Here is a 16,960-nt window from a genome sequence, read left to right as displayed (position 1 = left end):
ATTCTTTCTCAATACAACTTTGCAATACACTTAATTTCCACAGTCACGCTGTTACTTAAACACACGCTATAATTCACAAAGAATGATTCACGCACTTTACTTCCTACCGCGCTTGACTCAATTGTCCGTCTCTATCTCTGCCTGTCTGCAATTCTATTCCGATTTATTGTCTGGCGCACTTATATACAAGAATAGAGGGCGCCTAGCAAATACTGGGTTATTCGTGATGTTCCCCGAACTTTCTAGAACTCATTACGTGTTACCTGCGTCACGTGACTTCCGCTGTCGTAACAATATAAATTGTGGAGTTCCACAAGAACCTACCGTAGGACCATTCTTATTTTATATTTCTATATATGAATTAGTAAATGCTAGTTCATTTAACATTAGACTATGATACCATTTCATTTATGAATAGTAATAACTTAATGGTTTTACAACTAATAGTCAGTTAACAGGAAAATACTTAACGCAGATAAATAGACCTTAGTACATAAATAATCTTGTCAAATGAAAATAAATACAAATCTCGTTGAGATGAAAATTAAATAAACTGTTACTGAACAAACCACCTACATCAAATACCTGAGTCAGTCACTATCGATTATAAATTAAATTAGAAACAACCTACATAAAGTCTTGGCCAAAATGTTTGCATACTGTTCTATACTGATGTTATTGTCTACATGCAGTTATTGAGTAAATGCCCGAGTAGTAACAGAGAAAGTAGCGTATGATCGACAAACATGTACGAGTTGTTATTCTTGTATGTATAAATTGTTTGAGCGTTTGTTCGTCAAAATACACATACACACCTGTTTTGTAAATAAATGGCGTGCTTTTGGAATAATATTTTTCGAAACAGATCAACGTTTTGTTCAGATAATTTCTCTCAGTAGAGTCATGTTTCGTCACGTGTCAGAAGTTATAGGGCCTCACATTGTTCGACTGTTCAGAAATGGTATGAAGCAAACGGACATTGCCAGAACAGTAGGGTACCTCCAGTATACTGTATCCAGAATCCCGAAACGTCATCGGACGTTGTTCCAGAAAAGTATACTTGTAGACGCCGAAAACTGCTGCCCGAGATGACCGTGTTTTGATCAGGTTAACACGTCAAGGTCGAAATATGTCTTATGACTTAAGTCTTATGACCTTATGACAGAAATGATATCAACACTTTCATTTCAGAGTATCCAGAAGAACGGTAAATAGGAGACTGATCAAACAAAGCTATTTTTCAAGAAGGGCTATCTGCAAACCCATATTAACGAAAATTCATCGTCGTTAGGGTGCTATTTTGCCAAGAAAGCATGCCAACTTACGTTTAGGACACTGAGTTCTGTTTCCAGTTTGTTAAAGCTGGTGGTAAATGGCGCAGTACATGCTTGATCAGCCATTCATCGTAATAGAAAAACTATTCTTCATATTCCCCAGAGAAACGTCAATGGCGCATTCTATAGGCATCACATGGAAAGATATTTCTGCCATATGCTAAGGCAAGGTTTGGCAATGACTTTGCGTTCCAGCATGACATGCCCACAGTGCGCGTATTGTGCAGGGTTATCTCGACCAGGAGGACGTTATAAGATTGCCATGGCCAGAAAAGTCTCCAGAATATAATCCCATTGAGAACTGTTGGGCAGAACTGAGCCGAAAAATTGCTAACTACTACCCTAAACTAGCTACTGTAGCTGATTTGTAGCGCCTTCTAGTGAAACGTTGGCATGAAATCACGGTGAATTACATCAATAACCTCATCGACAGCATGTCACGTCGCCTTGCCGAGGTTATTAGAGTACGAAGAGAACCAAAAAGTACTGAATGTTTAATATGAACTGATATAAGGTTACAGACACTATTTCTAATAATTTGGTGTTATATTTTTTCATTATATATGTTTTGGTAAGGTTCTGTTGTGATAAGTGAAATGCTGAATTACACATCTTTCTGATAAAATTGTTTGTTGTTCTAATAAATTGTTCATGGTGTCCATAAAACCTGTCTCATTATACAAATTACATTTGTAGACGTCTAATATAACAGACATTTCTCAGTTTGACAATGATAAGGGTATTTATTTTCATCTTAATAATAATGATCTTATTTGTTACAAAATATGCAAACATTTTGGTCAAGTACTACATTGTCAAAACTACTGTTATTAGGTTAAATCTGAAATTTTACAGATGGCTTATTATGCACTTGTGTATCTTTATGTTAATTATGTAATTATGAGCAGGGAGTCAGCTTATATTACAAATCTACATTCAGTCAGTATTGTTCATAATAAAATATATAAACTTTGAATCAAGGATGAACCATGTAAAAACCATACTACTTGATTTCAAATATTCCGAAAATCAGTGGTGTTTGTACATTAAAATTGACAAAATGCATGTATAAATTTAACAATAAAATGTTATTTCTAATTTTCCAGCTACTTGCGATGACTCATATTTAACTCAATGTCTTACTTATTTAGGTCTTAGAGAAGTTACATTAGAGCCTAAGATACCTAGTAACTTAAAGCGCATAAATTTTAACAATTTAGAAAGCTTTCAAAATTAAGATTTTACTTCTTAAATCTATGAAGAAATAATATGTTAATATATATTTATTAAAATTAACTTTACGTCCCATGTATGTGTAATATTCAAATTCATGTAGATTTTAATTTAAATTAATAATCATATATAAAAGTAGGTGACTATATGACCATTTGGACTTGTCGCCATCCTGCATTTGAAATAATTAATGTTAATCGTCTCTATCCCTGGGAGGATTATTTTTTGTTTATTATTCAGTAGAAATAATGCAATGTTCAGTATGCTTAATGAAGAGGAAACGTTTTATTTCTTCTATCACAAATTCAATAAGGTCAGCGAGCGATAGACTTAACTCACAAATAAAACTAAACAGTCACAAACTTAAAACTGGCTGATTAACACACTCAGTAATCGATCAATAACACGTGACACTTACTCACTGACTGATAACATCAGCATTTGTATTTGCATTTATAAGGAAGTTACAATTGATTATTGAATTTATAACAATATTAATAAATCATGTTAGCTTTTTCAAAACAATTGTTTAGCTAAAATTAAATGCTGGCTTTTATCAAATTAAAGTTTATATCTATCTATTCAACTTACCACATAAAGGAAACTTCCAATAACAGGTCCTGTGATCATACCTATTGTTACGACTGTTTCTGTAAGACCCTGAAATTAAAACAAAGGAACTAAATGTCTTAGGTTTGGTATACAAGAGTTTTCATTGTAATTACTTACTTATATTTGAACACGTGATGATAAATACGTATTTCTTGTTAACAGACAAAAATATGTCTTTTAGAATTTCAAACATTGTTCCTTATCTTGATCAGAGAGATAATAGGTATTCTACGCTTTAGCACTGTGGGGGGAAAATTAGATAATAAGAATATCTGATGGCCATTTATTGCGTGATAATATATGCATGTGATCTAAAAATCGTATTAGATATTCAATAACAAATTACTAGCAGCAAAAAACTAGCAACTTTTACAAAATCATTCACTGTAAAATACTACTTTTACAGCTCACCAGTAGTACAACAGTATTTCTGCGGACTTCCAACGCTAAAAACCGAGTTTTGATACGTGTGGTGGGCAGAGCATAGATTGCCCATTGTGTAGCTTTGTGCTTAACTACAAACAAACTAGTTCTACAGCGTAATGACTACATATATATACATCTTTTTCTCCAAAACACTGCCAGAATTCTAGATTTGACAAGAAAGCGACTACACACAATACTTTTGTCTTCCTTTGTGTACTTCTTTCTTTCAGAATGGTTTCTAATGTGTAGTTCATTGACATCTAGCTCCACGTTTCTACTTAGTTTTTTCTTTGATTTAATGGTGATAGTTAAACTTTTTTTTTAAATTATTACATCTTGCTTGTTGCTGGAACTAATGCTATTCCAAAGTTCTTTTCATCTGCAGGCATCAAGAAAAAAATGTGATGAGACTGCAGATGAATAGAAGATCTAAGAAAGAAGAAGACTTTAGCCATCAAGAAACTTAAAATAAAAACTTGAAATATAATTCATTAGCTATTAAAATCATTATAAAAATTTTATTTTTTTGAATACATAATAATCTGTCTAGAATGGGGTCATGAAACTTGCAACTGTTTTTAAAGCCAAAACATACTAGCTAAAATATATAGAAGTTACAGTAATTGATCAAAATATTTTGCGTTTAAAACTGAAAGTGAATTTTCCCATGATTGTCTATGAGTATTTCACCTGTTCATTTTACTTTTTGTTTTATATTTGTTTCATATTTTAATTTTAATTTTCTATCGATTAGCTTTATAAACATGAAATAAAAAACTCACGACATAATATCCAGGATTGGTGGGAAAAGATTTAACAACAATAGCGAGGACGCTGGTTAAGTACGCAGCGAAACCAGCGCCCTCTACCATTCGAATTACAATACTGAGAGCCAGGAAAACTCTTCCTTGTGGTGAATGTTCAAGACAACTGAAAAATAATTTTCAAAGAAACCTTAGCTGCTTGTACAAAGATGTTGAAACATTCGTGCAATAAGCAAACTACAACCACAACGAAAAAATTATCTCAAAAACTTATGAAAAAAATTTCTTCATAAGAATTAATTTTATTTGTAGCAAACACTCGCGTAGGCACAACAAATGTTTATGAATAGTTGAGCAAATTAGAGGTATATAATATTAAAGACGTGTAAGCCAAGTTATTACTATATTGCACACAACAGTTTCTAATCTGCGCTATTATAATCAAGAAATGCCCAGTGACTTTGACCCTATTGTGTATAATTGACTAATTTGTTACAAGTTAATAGTTTGTCGTGTTAAACTAAGATTTTTAAAGATAAAAACTTGAGAAATGTAAGTGAATTTTATTACAGAAATAATGAGACTTTAAATATTTCCTGGGTTTTGCTAATTTTTTCCTGGACAAAATGTGATTTAAGAAAATCTAATTATTTTAACTTATTCTCGAAATATTTTTGGTAAGAAATATAATATTTTTATTTTTAATGGTTAAATATTTTGTAAAATATTTATAGATAACAAAGCATACAAGCCTGTGATTAAAAAATGTTTTAGCTATTTTATCAGGATTAGGTAATTCACAATTTCATGCAACACGATGAGCTTGCACTTGAATATCAAAGATAAATAACATACCCAAATAATACTGTAGCGCCACCTGTCAAAAACAATCCTGCAACAATGATAAACTTGGGTCCGATTTTAGTAAGCTGAAAAAATAAGAAATTAAAGTTCTAGAAACGTATTTAAAAATAATGAGAAAACCTAATCATAATTTTAACAAAAACATAATACTTATAATTGAATAGAGTTGTTTAAACATTTGTGAGTGTAAAACACTTAAATACACCATTTCGATAATACTTATAAAATTATGGAGAGACATAAAATTAGCTGCATTAGCTGTTGAAGGGTAATATTAGGGTGTTCCAAAAATAATTTACAAATTTTATAAAAGACGAGAAAATAGATACATTTTGAGGCACATCACAGCAAACGTTAACATTAATGTTTATTGTTTAAAGTTAGATAACATTATTTAGTGTGTAATTAACGTTTTGAGCCATCACACATGTATTTTAATCAAATTTTGACTTTGAAAAGTAAATTCGAAAAAAACCTAAAAAATAAAAAATTATTTTTTTTTCCTTGAACAAAAAAGGCCGTTGAGGCAATGGTTTTTTTCTTCAATTACGCTAATTTTGGTCTTAATAGCTTAGTTATGATCCACATAATGGCATTAGGTCCGAAAATTAGGACATTTAAAGAAAAATTGTTTTTTTGGGACACCCTAGGGTAATATATACCCTAGCTCTAAATTACTCACTATTCATCTGTATTCTCACATTATTATGAAATAAATACTGAATTGTATACTTCTGAGCGTTTGAAAGCCTTAAAAACATTTTTATTCTTGAAATATTTGCGAAAACTCGATGACTTAAGTTAAAAACTGTTTGGGAAGCTACACAAGTTAATCTGCTACAACAGCCAAAAAATGTAGACTTAAGTAAAATCTATTGGATACTTTCGAATCTCATAATAACCCTAGAAATTTTAAATAGTCATAAATTTTTTTAAGACTAATTAAATTAACTATCAATTGTCTTCAAGAAAGAACAGAAAATGTTATAGATTTATAATAGGTTTTAATCAAAGCTGCGCAATTTCATTTAAAAAGCGTTCCCTAAAGTTGGTAACATTAACATTATTACTTCTACAATCATGTAATCTAATACTTAAGTTTCACGCCAACTCTTGCTGATTTTTGGTTCTATTAAAACTCAGTTGCATTACATGAACACAAAGCTTAATCTCTTGTTATAAAAAAAATAGCAAATAATATAAACTGAGTAAAATAACAGACATTGCGTCATAATAAATCTGGTTATAATATGAACATAATAGCATCTCGATTGCATATCTTTATTTACTGATTATAAGCAGTTAAACTTAATGATAGAGGTATATATACTTTCTACAATAGAGCAAGCTATTTCATGTTTATATATGTGACACTGTGGTGTTCAAGAACGGTATACTTAATTACGTGTTTTGAAAACAGACCTTTGTAGATGTGATATCAACTTTTGTTGTAGCCTTTCAGTTTCAAATCTACTTTTTAATTAGACTAAGTATTTTTGGAGTTTATTTTTTATATATATAACGAATCGACCAGTGACAGAAACAAACATTAAATACAAGATTCAACAATACGTGAATTTACTTACAAATTTGCCGGCGATCATGCTGAAGATTACTTGGGCAATACTATACGCCCCAAATACCATAGAATATTCGACTGCATTGAGCCCTTTCTTTCGAGCCTAAAAAAAGAATACAAAAAAATAAAAATAAATCTTTGTTATTGATTATATGTTATCTAAAGTGAAACTTGAAAATTTGTTATTTGCTGTTGGCGACCCATCTTTCTATGGTTGGGTAGGTAGTTGTATATTTTTGTTTTGTTCTTAAATAATCATTACTTGTTGATGCTTCTCTAATGTGCAAGCATATCATATGTTCTCTATGTACTTTAGATATATTTGGTAGGAATTTAAAAATTTTGTTTATTTACTTGTATGCAGTTTTAGCATGACCACAGAGTCCAGAAAGTAGTTGAAATTGCCTTACTCTGGTTGTTTTTTTTTCTTTGTTCTCTATAGTAGATAATGTTTATTCTGCCCGAGAGGATATTGTAGTAAAATATAGCATCCAAGTGGAAAGGATTAACGACGTAATATCCTTTCTTGACCGAATTGACAATGTCTGGATCTACAACCAACCAATGCTGTGAGAGCAAATGTCACGAGGAGAGGTGCTTGACTGGACAAAGAAACCAAGTTTACCTGTTGAATTCAGGCATGTTTTCTTGGTTTAGTTCAACTTAGCTTTCATCGTGACTAGTTCAGCAAAGATTCATCTTGAAGGATTATTCTCCTTATTTCTAAATATTTGCTGTTATTAGCTGGTCTAACTATCTGATATTGCAGGAAAATCAATTCGCCTGAAAATGCAACAAGTAGGTAGGAAGGAGAATTTGGGTGCCACAACAGACAGGAGTGTCATTTCACAAAAGTCTTGGAGGGGGCAAAGAAATCTCCTCGCATGGGCCTCTTCATTCATATGGAGGTCCTATTCTATGGCATAATTTACATAGATGTGTTAATCCAGCCTGACTAGAAATAATTCACAGAAACTGTCATTTGGATCCCCTTCCGAGCTTTAGGGATAGCTGCTCTTCGCTCCCTCATATGACACCTTTGAGTCAAATTTTTTTGTGTGTGGAGTTTCTGATTTTGTTAATGTGCACACTGGCCTTTGTTTAAGAGTTTAAAGGAATGATTTTACTGAAAAAATTAATTATTTTAGATGCAGAAGTACTCCTCTGACCAAGAGGGAGAGTTTAGAGAAGTGAATACAAAACATCCGATCGTCATCGAAGTGGATTGGTATCTATAGAGTCTAAGACCACTTGTGAGGGTCTCCACAGAACTCCCAAGTAGTCGCCAGCTAGAACAACTCAACCCCAGCTCTGATCTAAACCACAGACTATCAGCAAATGACTTGATGTGCTGCTGTTGGACGACTTCTTACAGTTAGAGCTGTTTTCTTGGCAGGTGAGACAGTGGGCACTCACGGATAAAGGTTAAGATAGTATTTAGTTTGTACAAACAAGGACTGAAATGAAGTAATATTCTTTGCTTTCTGAGCTATCAGTTAGTAATGTTAATGTCTGTCAGAATGTATGCTTTATATTTCAGAACCACTACTTGATCCAAAGCTAAGATGATCATTACGTTAAGTAGCTGATGATAGAAAGGAAATGGTGTTTCTTGATTTCCAAGCTATCAAGTGATGCACTACATGGTGTGATTTCCACTTGATTAACAATTAAGATGAGCATGTAATTGAAAGAATGACTCTGTGCTTTCTCAGCCACTCAGAGAATTTTATTATTGAAAATATCACCCACAATTTCGAGATAATTACTCCTATAATATAGCTGAGAGATAAGAACTCTATGGAGCATGCCACTTTGTGCTCACTAGATTTTTGCATCTAGTTACCTGGAAAGTATTACTGAAAAACTCAATGCTTATGTTAGTGAAAATAACAGGTACATTGCCTTTTTCAGTAATATTTTCACAAACACAAGTAAGAGAAGACTTCAATTTTGATGTTGAAATGTTAGGTAGATAGGGAATTTTCATTGAAAGAGATAAAAGTAACAGAGGCTCAACTATGGCTAGGCAGAAAAACAGTTTTACCTGGTGGTTCTAACAACATGCTTTTACTTGTTGTTTCTTGTAGCATTTTGCTAAAAATTTACTAACATGATCTAGTTGAAATATTCTTAAGCATGGGGAAATTATCAGTAATAATAAATAAAATTCACAGCCAATGATTTAGATATCACATAATATATATATATATATATATATATATATACATGTTGTATCCAATATTTTATTAAGTTGTAAAAGAAATATTTTTAATAAGCAAACAGTTTTACTGAATATTTTCTTAACACTGTTTCATTACAAGAAGCATTATTAAGACATTAAAATACATGATGTGCGTTTATTAAGGAAAGCATAAAGTAACAACCGTGTAGTAAAAACTTTGTAACTTGCGTCAAAAACTAGGACACGACTTGTAAATAGAAGAAAGTCCATAAATAAAGACAATGAAAGCGTTGGCAAAGGTGAATGGTCAAAAGTGAAGTTAGCATCGCCTAACCTGAGTCAGTTCAATTGTATAGGATCTGAGCAGTCTCAACCTCCATTCCTTCCTAATGTAACCGAAAATAATGAGGTTGAGTCGGAGAGCTTAGCATGTGTGTTCACGTTGTCTGGCTTGAGCAATGGGAGTGGGGAAGTATGTCCACAAAGTAGGTGGTAAAGTGAAAAACCTAGTATCTGAAAATCCTCAGCTTCTGCTGCTAAATAAAGTACAGTAAAAATTTTGATAATCAAAACAAAAGCTTCATTATTTTGTTTACTGCGTCGAAGTTGTTCAAATACCAAATATTTTGGGCGGTTTTCTATTCCAAAGCCTATGGCCTAAGCATAAGATTACTTTTTGTCTTCAAATTCACTTTCCGTCCTGCTACTTGACGAGTTCTCTCTAGGTAGATGATCGAGAAAATCTACTGATAACTATCCTTGGTGATACTCTTGAAGTGTTCTCTGCAGAAACCTGGGGATCTTCTGAAGGTTTACTTTATGTTGGCAAATTTCTCTCTGAAACTGTCTTGACAAGAACCTTAGACTCTTTAACAGGTTGACTTACCACAAGTGAAGTTTTCTCTGAAGCTAACTAGTTGACCAGTCTCTCATTGGTGCATTTTTATCGATGACCATGATGAATTGCCTTAGGCTAGGACTACCTATCCTTTTGGATTCTGTACATCACATCATTGATTCTTTTCACTACCAGATATGTTTCTTCTAAAGATCTAATTAACTTTGGTGACTGCCCTGTCCTGTAGTGGTGATTGTATAGTCACACCATGTAACCACAATGAAAATCAACCTTATTTGCATTTAGATCATAACAACGTTTCATCTTATCACTAGGTTATTTAAGTCCTTCTTACGTAAAGTAATGCATGGCATAAATGGTTTTACTTAGTCTTTCTACATACTTTGTGTAAATCTAATAAATGAACAGGTGTAGACCAAATGGATTCGTCGATGTTCATTTCTACCTTGTTTATTTCTTCAAGCTTGTTATTATAATCTGTCTCAGATTATAGAGGTCTTTTTGTACTTCTTTAATATTGTTGTAATCTCTCTGGCGTCTTAAATAGCTTAGTTGACCTCGTCTTCAACCAAATTTGTTTTTCTTCTTTAAATCTTGCTTCTCTTTCTCTTAATGCTTCTCATAAAATCCTGTCTCTTACCTCTTGATCTTCATTTATTTTTCTATAATTTTATTTTTTTTACCTCTGTCTCTCTCTTCTACTTTTCTATCTCTTTTTTTCTTGATCTTCTTTTAATGTTCTCTTTCTGATCGTTCTTCTTTCCAATGTTTTATCAATTCTTTTAGATCACACATTTTGTCATCGTGAAGATTTCCTTACATACTATTTAATCTTTACCAAAAATAATCGCACACCTGACACGTAGGTTGTTATGGTTTCTATTCGTTAGGCAGCCATGCTTAGAAGGCTGGTGTGCTTTGAACATGACAACCTTATGGGAGGGGTATTTTGAAATAGTTTGTTTGTTGAAATTCACAAAAATGTACTAGAGGTCTATTTGCGCTAGCCATCCCTAATTCTGAAGTGATAGACTAAATGTAGTTTCACAGGTTACTTTCGTTGATAGGCTTAACTCACAAATTAAACTAAATAGCAGTCATTTACTTGCAAAATTTCTTCTGGTATCTGTGACAAAACTCCATATAGGCTAACTAACATACTCAGTAACTGACCGATAACACGGGAACAGACTTACTAACTAGCTATCCAACTGATTGACATGTTTACTGTTTACTTGTTTGTTTGTTAAATTTCGCGCAAAGCTAATCGAGGGCTATATGTGCGAGCTGTCCCTAATTGTACTTATCAGTTTCAGTTGAGTCAAAATAGGGGGTTTGTTTTTGAGAAAATAATGTAAAAACTATTTCCAGCCTTATTTTTGTACTTTTTTTAGAGTCCTTAGTTGTAGATTTGAAAATATAATCCTTACATTTTGATTCAACTTGTTTCTATACTTTTTTGACGATCCATGTTCCCCATTTATAAAATTAAGAATTTTACTAATTTTGTACAAATGTCGTCAAACGATCTTTGTTGTTTTATACAGTACCACATACTCAGAAATATATTTCTTCATCGATTATCCAAGATAAAAACAGTTAACATAACGAATTGCAACAATAAATAGACGTAGTTTAATAGTTCTGCTACCTATGTATATACAAGAATTGTGTTCTCTTGTTTATTTTAACCGCATAGCTACACAATGGGATATCTGTGCTGTGCCTATCGCAGGGATTGAAGACCGAATTTAAGTATTAATGTACATATTTTTATGAAAGCAGTAAAGGTATTTACTTCTAATATGATTTGTTATTTTTCGAGTAAATAAACAATATATCACAACCGCTGATACTATTAATGTAATATTAGATTCATATATGGAAAAGTATACTATAAAAAAAAAGCTAAGCGTTTCGTTTGTGTGTTTGTTTTTAAGATTGATAGATGACTTCAATGGTGTAGGACCCGGCATGGCCAGGTGGTTAGGGCACTCAACTCACAATCTGAGGGTCGCGGGTTCGAATCCCCGTCCCACCAACATGCTCGCCCTTTCAGCCATGGAGGCGTTATAATGTGACGGTCAATCCCATTATTCGTTGGTAAAAGAGTAGCCCAAGAGTTGGCAGTGGGTGGTGATGACTAGCTGCCTTCCCTCTAGTCTTACACTGCTAAATTAGGGACGGCTATTCAAAACAACGTGCGACTCGCCAGGAAGTTTTTAGGGGGCGTTTCTTCTGAAATTAATAAGAAATGTAGGCTTAAGCAATGAGTGAGTCAATAGTGGTCCATTACGTGGTCCATAGCGAGATTCATATCAGATTTCATTAACAAAAGCGACAGGATATGAATATATGATTATAAAGCTATGTTCGTCCGTTCTTACAACATTAGATCTAATCTCCTGTGACTGTCAAAATGGAGTTGATATTCAAAAAGAAAACATTTCACAACCGACGACCTTCCCTTCCTTGGCTACACCATTGATTGTTTGTTTGTTTTGAATTTCTGCGCGATGACGAGGAATCCACTTTGAGACTAATAATGGTTAAAGACGGCCTGAATGGGTAATGAAGAAAAACTTTAATATAAGTTTAACATAACAGCAAATGTACAACGTTTCGACAAGGTTTTGTCATCATCACCTATTATTTCTTTACTCATTCAGCATATATATATATGACTTTTTATTCAATTCACACTTTCACGCTACTTTGCCCCCTCCGGAAAACTTCGCCCCTCCCTGGAATAGCTAGCTTTGCACTTAACAACAAAATAAACAAGTGTTAAATGTGTCTACAGAATCTTATAATGCAGCTACAGTGGTCGCAACTAGATACAGACAAGTCGGACTGAGCGTACAATTTTCTGCTTAGTCATTAGGATTAACAGTACGATTAAGTTTAATATGTGATTTGCGCCGAATTAAATTTTTGCGAATTAAAATTCCTAATTCGTTTAAGTTCAAATAAGAATAAAAAAACATATAAACCTTCCTGTAAGTGATTCAAGCACTGCCTAGGGCGTCACATGATATCGCTGGCCTTCACGTCTCAGGTCAGAATGTTACCTTTCAACGAAACTAGTCCAACCTTGCTAGGCACTGACAACATTCGTGACTTTTTAGAGGTAGAAAACAACAATTTTTTAAAATGAAAAAGAAAATTGGACATACTTACATCAGACTTGAAAACCTTCTAATTTTGTTTGTACTAAACTACAGACGGGGGCGTTTTTTTTTTGTTTTTTTTGTTTTACTGGCTCTGTAATTTTTAAGTGACGCTGTATTTTTTACTGACATTATTAAAATAAAATATATATTTTTGCCATTTATTTGTTTGTTTGTAATTAAGCTCAAAGCTACACGGTGGGCTATCTGTGCTCTGCCCACCAGGGGTATCAAAACCGGATTCTACCATTGTAAGTCCGCAGACATACCGCTGTGCCACTGGGGGCTTTTGCCATTTATGGGTTTACGGACAGATTTAATATATAACTTTTTCTGTCTTTTTTTTTTTTTTCCCCACAGTCCTTAAATTCACGGAGTTGACAGCCCTGACACACAACTACTAACAGAAAACCTAAATGAGTCAATAAATAAAAGGATATTACAAATTTTAGCTGAGAATTTACAAGTATAATTCCCCTCAGTGGCACAGCTGTATGTCTGCGGACTTACAACGCTAGTATACGGGTTTCGACACCCGTGGTGAGCAGAGCCCAGATAGCCTATTGTGTAGCTTTGTGCTTAATTACAAACAAACAAGCAAGTATAATTATAATTAAAAAGCAATTGAACTTAATTATAATATTTAGGTTTTATATAATAGGACACAAGAATAATTTGTGCTTTTTCTGTACGTTTGCTTAAATTATGATGAAGCGGTAAAAACATAAGAGTCCTGACTTGCGAGCTTGTAAAACACAAAGCATCTGTCACAATAAAGTTTGCTGATTTAAAAAAAACAACAATCCAGTGCTCCAGGAGATTTGCGTCTCATTAGTAAGTAGTAAACGTTAAATACATTATTTGTGTATTGCATTATTGGTATGTACCCAAGTAAGTACGGTGTGTTATACTTTAATACTATCTTATTCACACTACTTGTAAAGTTCAACTAAATATACAAGTTGATAAGTACAATTGTTCGAATTATTTTCTGCTTTAATATTTATAGCTTCACTCTTGCCTTGGTTGGTATGACTCAGTGGTAGACCTGCCCACTCTGTGAATCTGAGCGTTTATAGTTTCCGTCCTGTTTTCATAAAAACGTGAGGCTGTAAGGTGCGCTATAAAATGCCAGTCAATTAGCACTTTTCAATCAGACAAAAGAGTGGCCCAAGAGTTGACGGTAGTTCTTGTTGAATATCTGCCATCCATTTAGTCTATCAGTTGAAAATTAGGGACTATTATGCAGAAATAGCCTAGGAGTAGGATTTTCTCTAAGCAAACAATCATTGATGCTGACTTTCAAAATTATCTTTGTTCTACTGAAGAAGAATAGTCAACTATTCGAGTTTTGGGTCTTATTTTAAGTCTAAAATTACGATAGTATAAAGGTAAAACTACGTAGAAGAACATATGCAATTCAAAAATAAATAATACAAACGTCTGCCTTTTATTTAGGATAAATTTATCTTTGAAAGTTTTACATTCTTGAACACGCTGTAGCAACAACTGTTCCTTATTTGATAAGTTTCACACAGGAATTTGGATATTTTAAATAAAGCTATCATATCTTAATATACGTTTATGCTATTTGTAGTTTCACTGAGACTTTATTAATATAATAATACTCTTATTTTTAATAGTTATTTTTGTTCTCTTTTAAATATTTATCTCTGAAGAATCCACCACAGAAATTAATTACAATAAAAAGTATCTAAAAATTTAATGTTAAAAAAATTACAATATTTTGATAAGTTAAGCATTGTACTAAATACTCAGTTTTTAGATATTTATTTTTTACTTACATATTCAATTATTAGCTAGTTTTTCTATTTCAATATTAAGCACAATAACAGTAACTGAGTATAGATATTGCCATTAACATTATATATCTTAAGTTATTATTTTCTAAACCCTTGCCTGTTTTAAAGACGTGCCGTGAAATACATTGGTATATGTAACCTGTGTCAGATATTGTAATTTATGATCATATTTATGTTATTGATATACATATTGTAAACCAGATATGGTAGACTAAGTGCATAGTTATAAAACAGCTTGTGAAAGTGAGGGGTCACGCCATTTGGAATACAGAGTAGTTACCTTCCCGAAAATGAAAAATAATCTTTACTTACCAGTTGGGGAAAGAATGGGGCAATAATGGAATAACATACATAGTTACAGAATATTCCAGTCCACAATGTAGATAGTAATAGGAATTTTCGAAGCGAAATTCTGCTCATGCTATGTTTTTTTGGTTTAAAGAAAAAAGCAACCTTTTTTTCAAATTAAGCGAATTATCTGATGGAGTAATAAGTGAACTAAAAAAACACAAATAATAATTTCAATATTTACTATAACCTATCTGAAAGTTAAAGTAAGTAAGTTGATTTGAATACTCTCTTATAAGCACTTAAAACCTAAAGTACAGAAGCTGCGTCTCACGTGCTTTGCATGATCCTTTAATCATGTGACATCTACCGAAACCTGATTTGTTCACCTGAAAAGAGAGTACAAACCTTTTACAGCACGACTAAAATCCAATATTTCTTTTCTTTTTTTTTTCAAATGAGATTAAGATAGAGGAATGAAATTCTGATATTCATGAAACAGCAATTTTCGGAGAGGATTGTAACCTTATTTATTTATTTATATATATAAGTTTTGAAATATTTTTTTATTTCACACAACTTATAAAAAAAACATTCTTACATCTATCAATCCACGAATATATAATGGGCTCAAATATATACCGAGAAATGTGCTATTTTGTTATTGTTATAAAATAACATAAAACGAATAAAGAGGCCCCCCAAGACACAGCGGTATGTCTGCGGACTTACAACGCTAAAAAACCGAGTTTCGATACCCGTGGTGGGCAGAGCACAGACAGCCCATTGTGTAGCTTTGTGCATAAATTCGAAACAAACTAATAAAGATAAACAGCAAACTGACAATTGTTTCCTGCGTTTATCCCAAATTATATCAATAAAATACTCAACTTTTCATTCTGATTACTCCTTGAAGTACTTTCATTGGTTATTCTGGAGGCTCTTTTATATCAACGCTTCGTCTATTGGTTCTTGGTATAAATGTTGTCAAGTTAGTATTCATGAATTTCATGTTTCTTATACTCTAACTTGTTGGTTGCTTGTTATTCATTGTTGTTCTTGTCTAATAATGTTACAATCTTATTAATGTGAAAGATAAATTGATTTATATGATAAATGTTTTCATCTTTCATTGTATATTGTATTAATATATATCACAGCATAAGTAAACAGCACATTTTCTCATAAATCTATGCTTCCTGAACATCATACACGTGGCCCAGTGGTTAAAGTTCAGGAGTGTGGATCCGAGATTCCATGATTCACACCCTGTTACAGTTGAAAAAAAAAATGCGCTAAACACTTTGGGGTCGTGGGTGCGTTATAATGGTGACGATCAAATTCCAATATTCGATTAGTGTAGCCAAAGATATCCTTCGTGTAGATATGCGCGAAATTTAACTAACAATAACCTTTAATCAACATATCAAAATAAAGCCCATGAGCATGCAAATACACAATTACTTAGCCCCCTTTTTTTAGATGAAAAAAACTCGAACAACTTATATATCAAAACAAAACATTTATTAAACGAAATAGTCTACATTCCTATCGATGATGCTTTTCCATCTTACAAACAGATTGTTAATGCCCTGATTAAAGAAATCACTTGGATTTGAAGCAAAAAACATGTCGATGTCCTCTTTAACACCTTCCACATTTGCATACATTTTCCCATTATGATGGAGGTGCAGCGAACGAAAAAGATGGTAATCTGATGATGCCATATCTGGAGAATATGGTGGGTGGGGGAGAACTTCCCAAACAAACTCCATAATTTTGTGTTGCGTCAAACGTGCCACATGTGGACGTGCATTGTCGTG

At 32.8% G+C, this 16,960-nt stretch overlaps 1 protein-coding gene across 1 annotated transcript in view; it reads right to left on the bottom strand.

Moving 5' to 3' along the window:
* LOC111085278 (MFS-type transporter SLC18B1-like) overlaps window positions 1-15,271 on the bottom strand; it is a 34,689-nt gene extending 19,418 nt beyond the window's left edge. The window contains exons 1-5 of the mRNA XM_022383087.1: window positions 15,162-15,271; window positions 6,820-6,915; window positions 5,225-5,298; window positions 4,388-4,535; window positions 3,159-3,227 (exon numbers count right to left, since the gene is read on the bottom strand). Of these exons, the coding sequence (XP_022238795.1) occupies window positions 3,159-3,227; window positions 4,388-4,535; window positions 5,225-5,298; window positions 6,820-6,915; window positions 15,162-15,269 (495 nt within the window). The 5' untranslated portion in view covers window positions 15,270-15,271. The remainder of the gene's footprint in view (window positions 1-3,158; window positions 3,228-4,387; window positions 4,536-5,224; window positions 5,299-6,819; window positions 6,916-15,161) is intronic.
* Window positions 15,272-16,960: the final 1,689 nt, after the last annotated feature.

This window comes from Limulus polyphemus, unplaced genomic scaffold (genome assembly GCF_000517525.1).
Source record: "Limulus polyphemus unplaced genomic scaffold, Limulus_polyphemus-2.1.2 Scaffold307, whole genome shotgun sequence".
In the NCBI taxonomy this organism is placed as follows: Eukaryota; Metazoa; Arthropoda; class Merostomata; order Xiphosura; family Limulidae; genus Limulus; species Limulus polyphemus.
The sequence above is the reverse complement of the archived record's forward strand: the minus strand, read 5'-3'. Positions and strand labels throughout refer to the sequence as shown.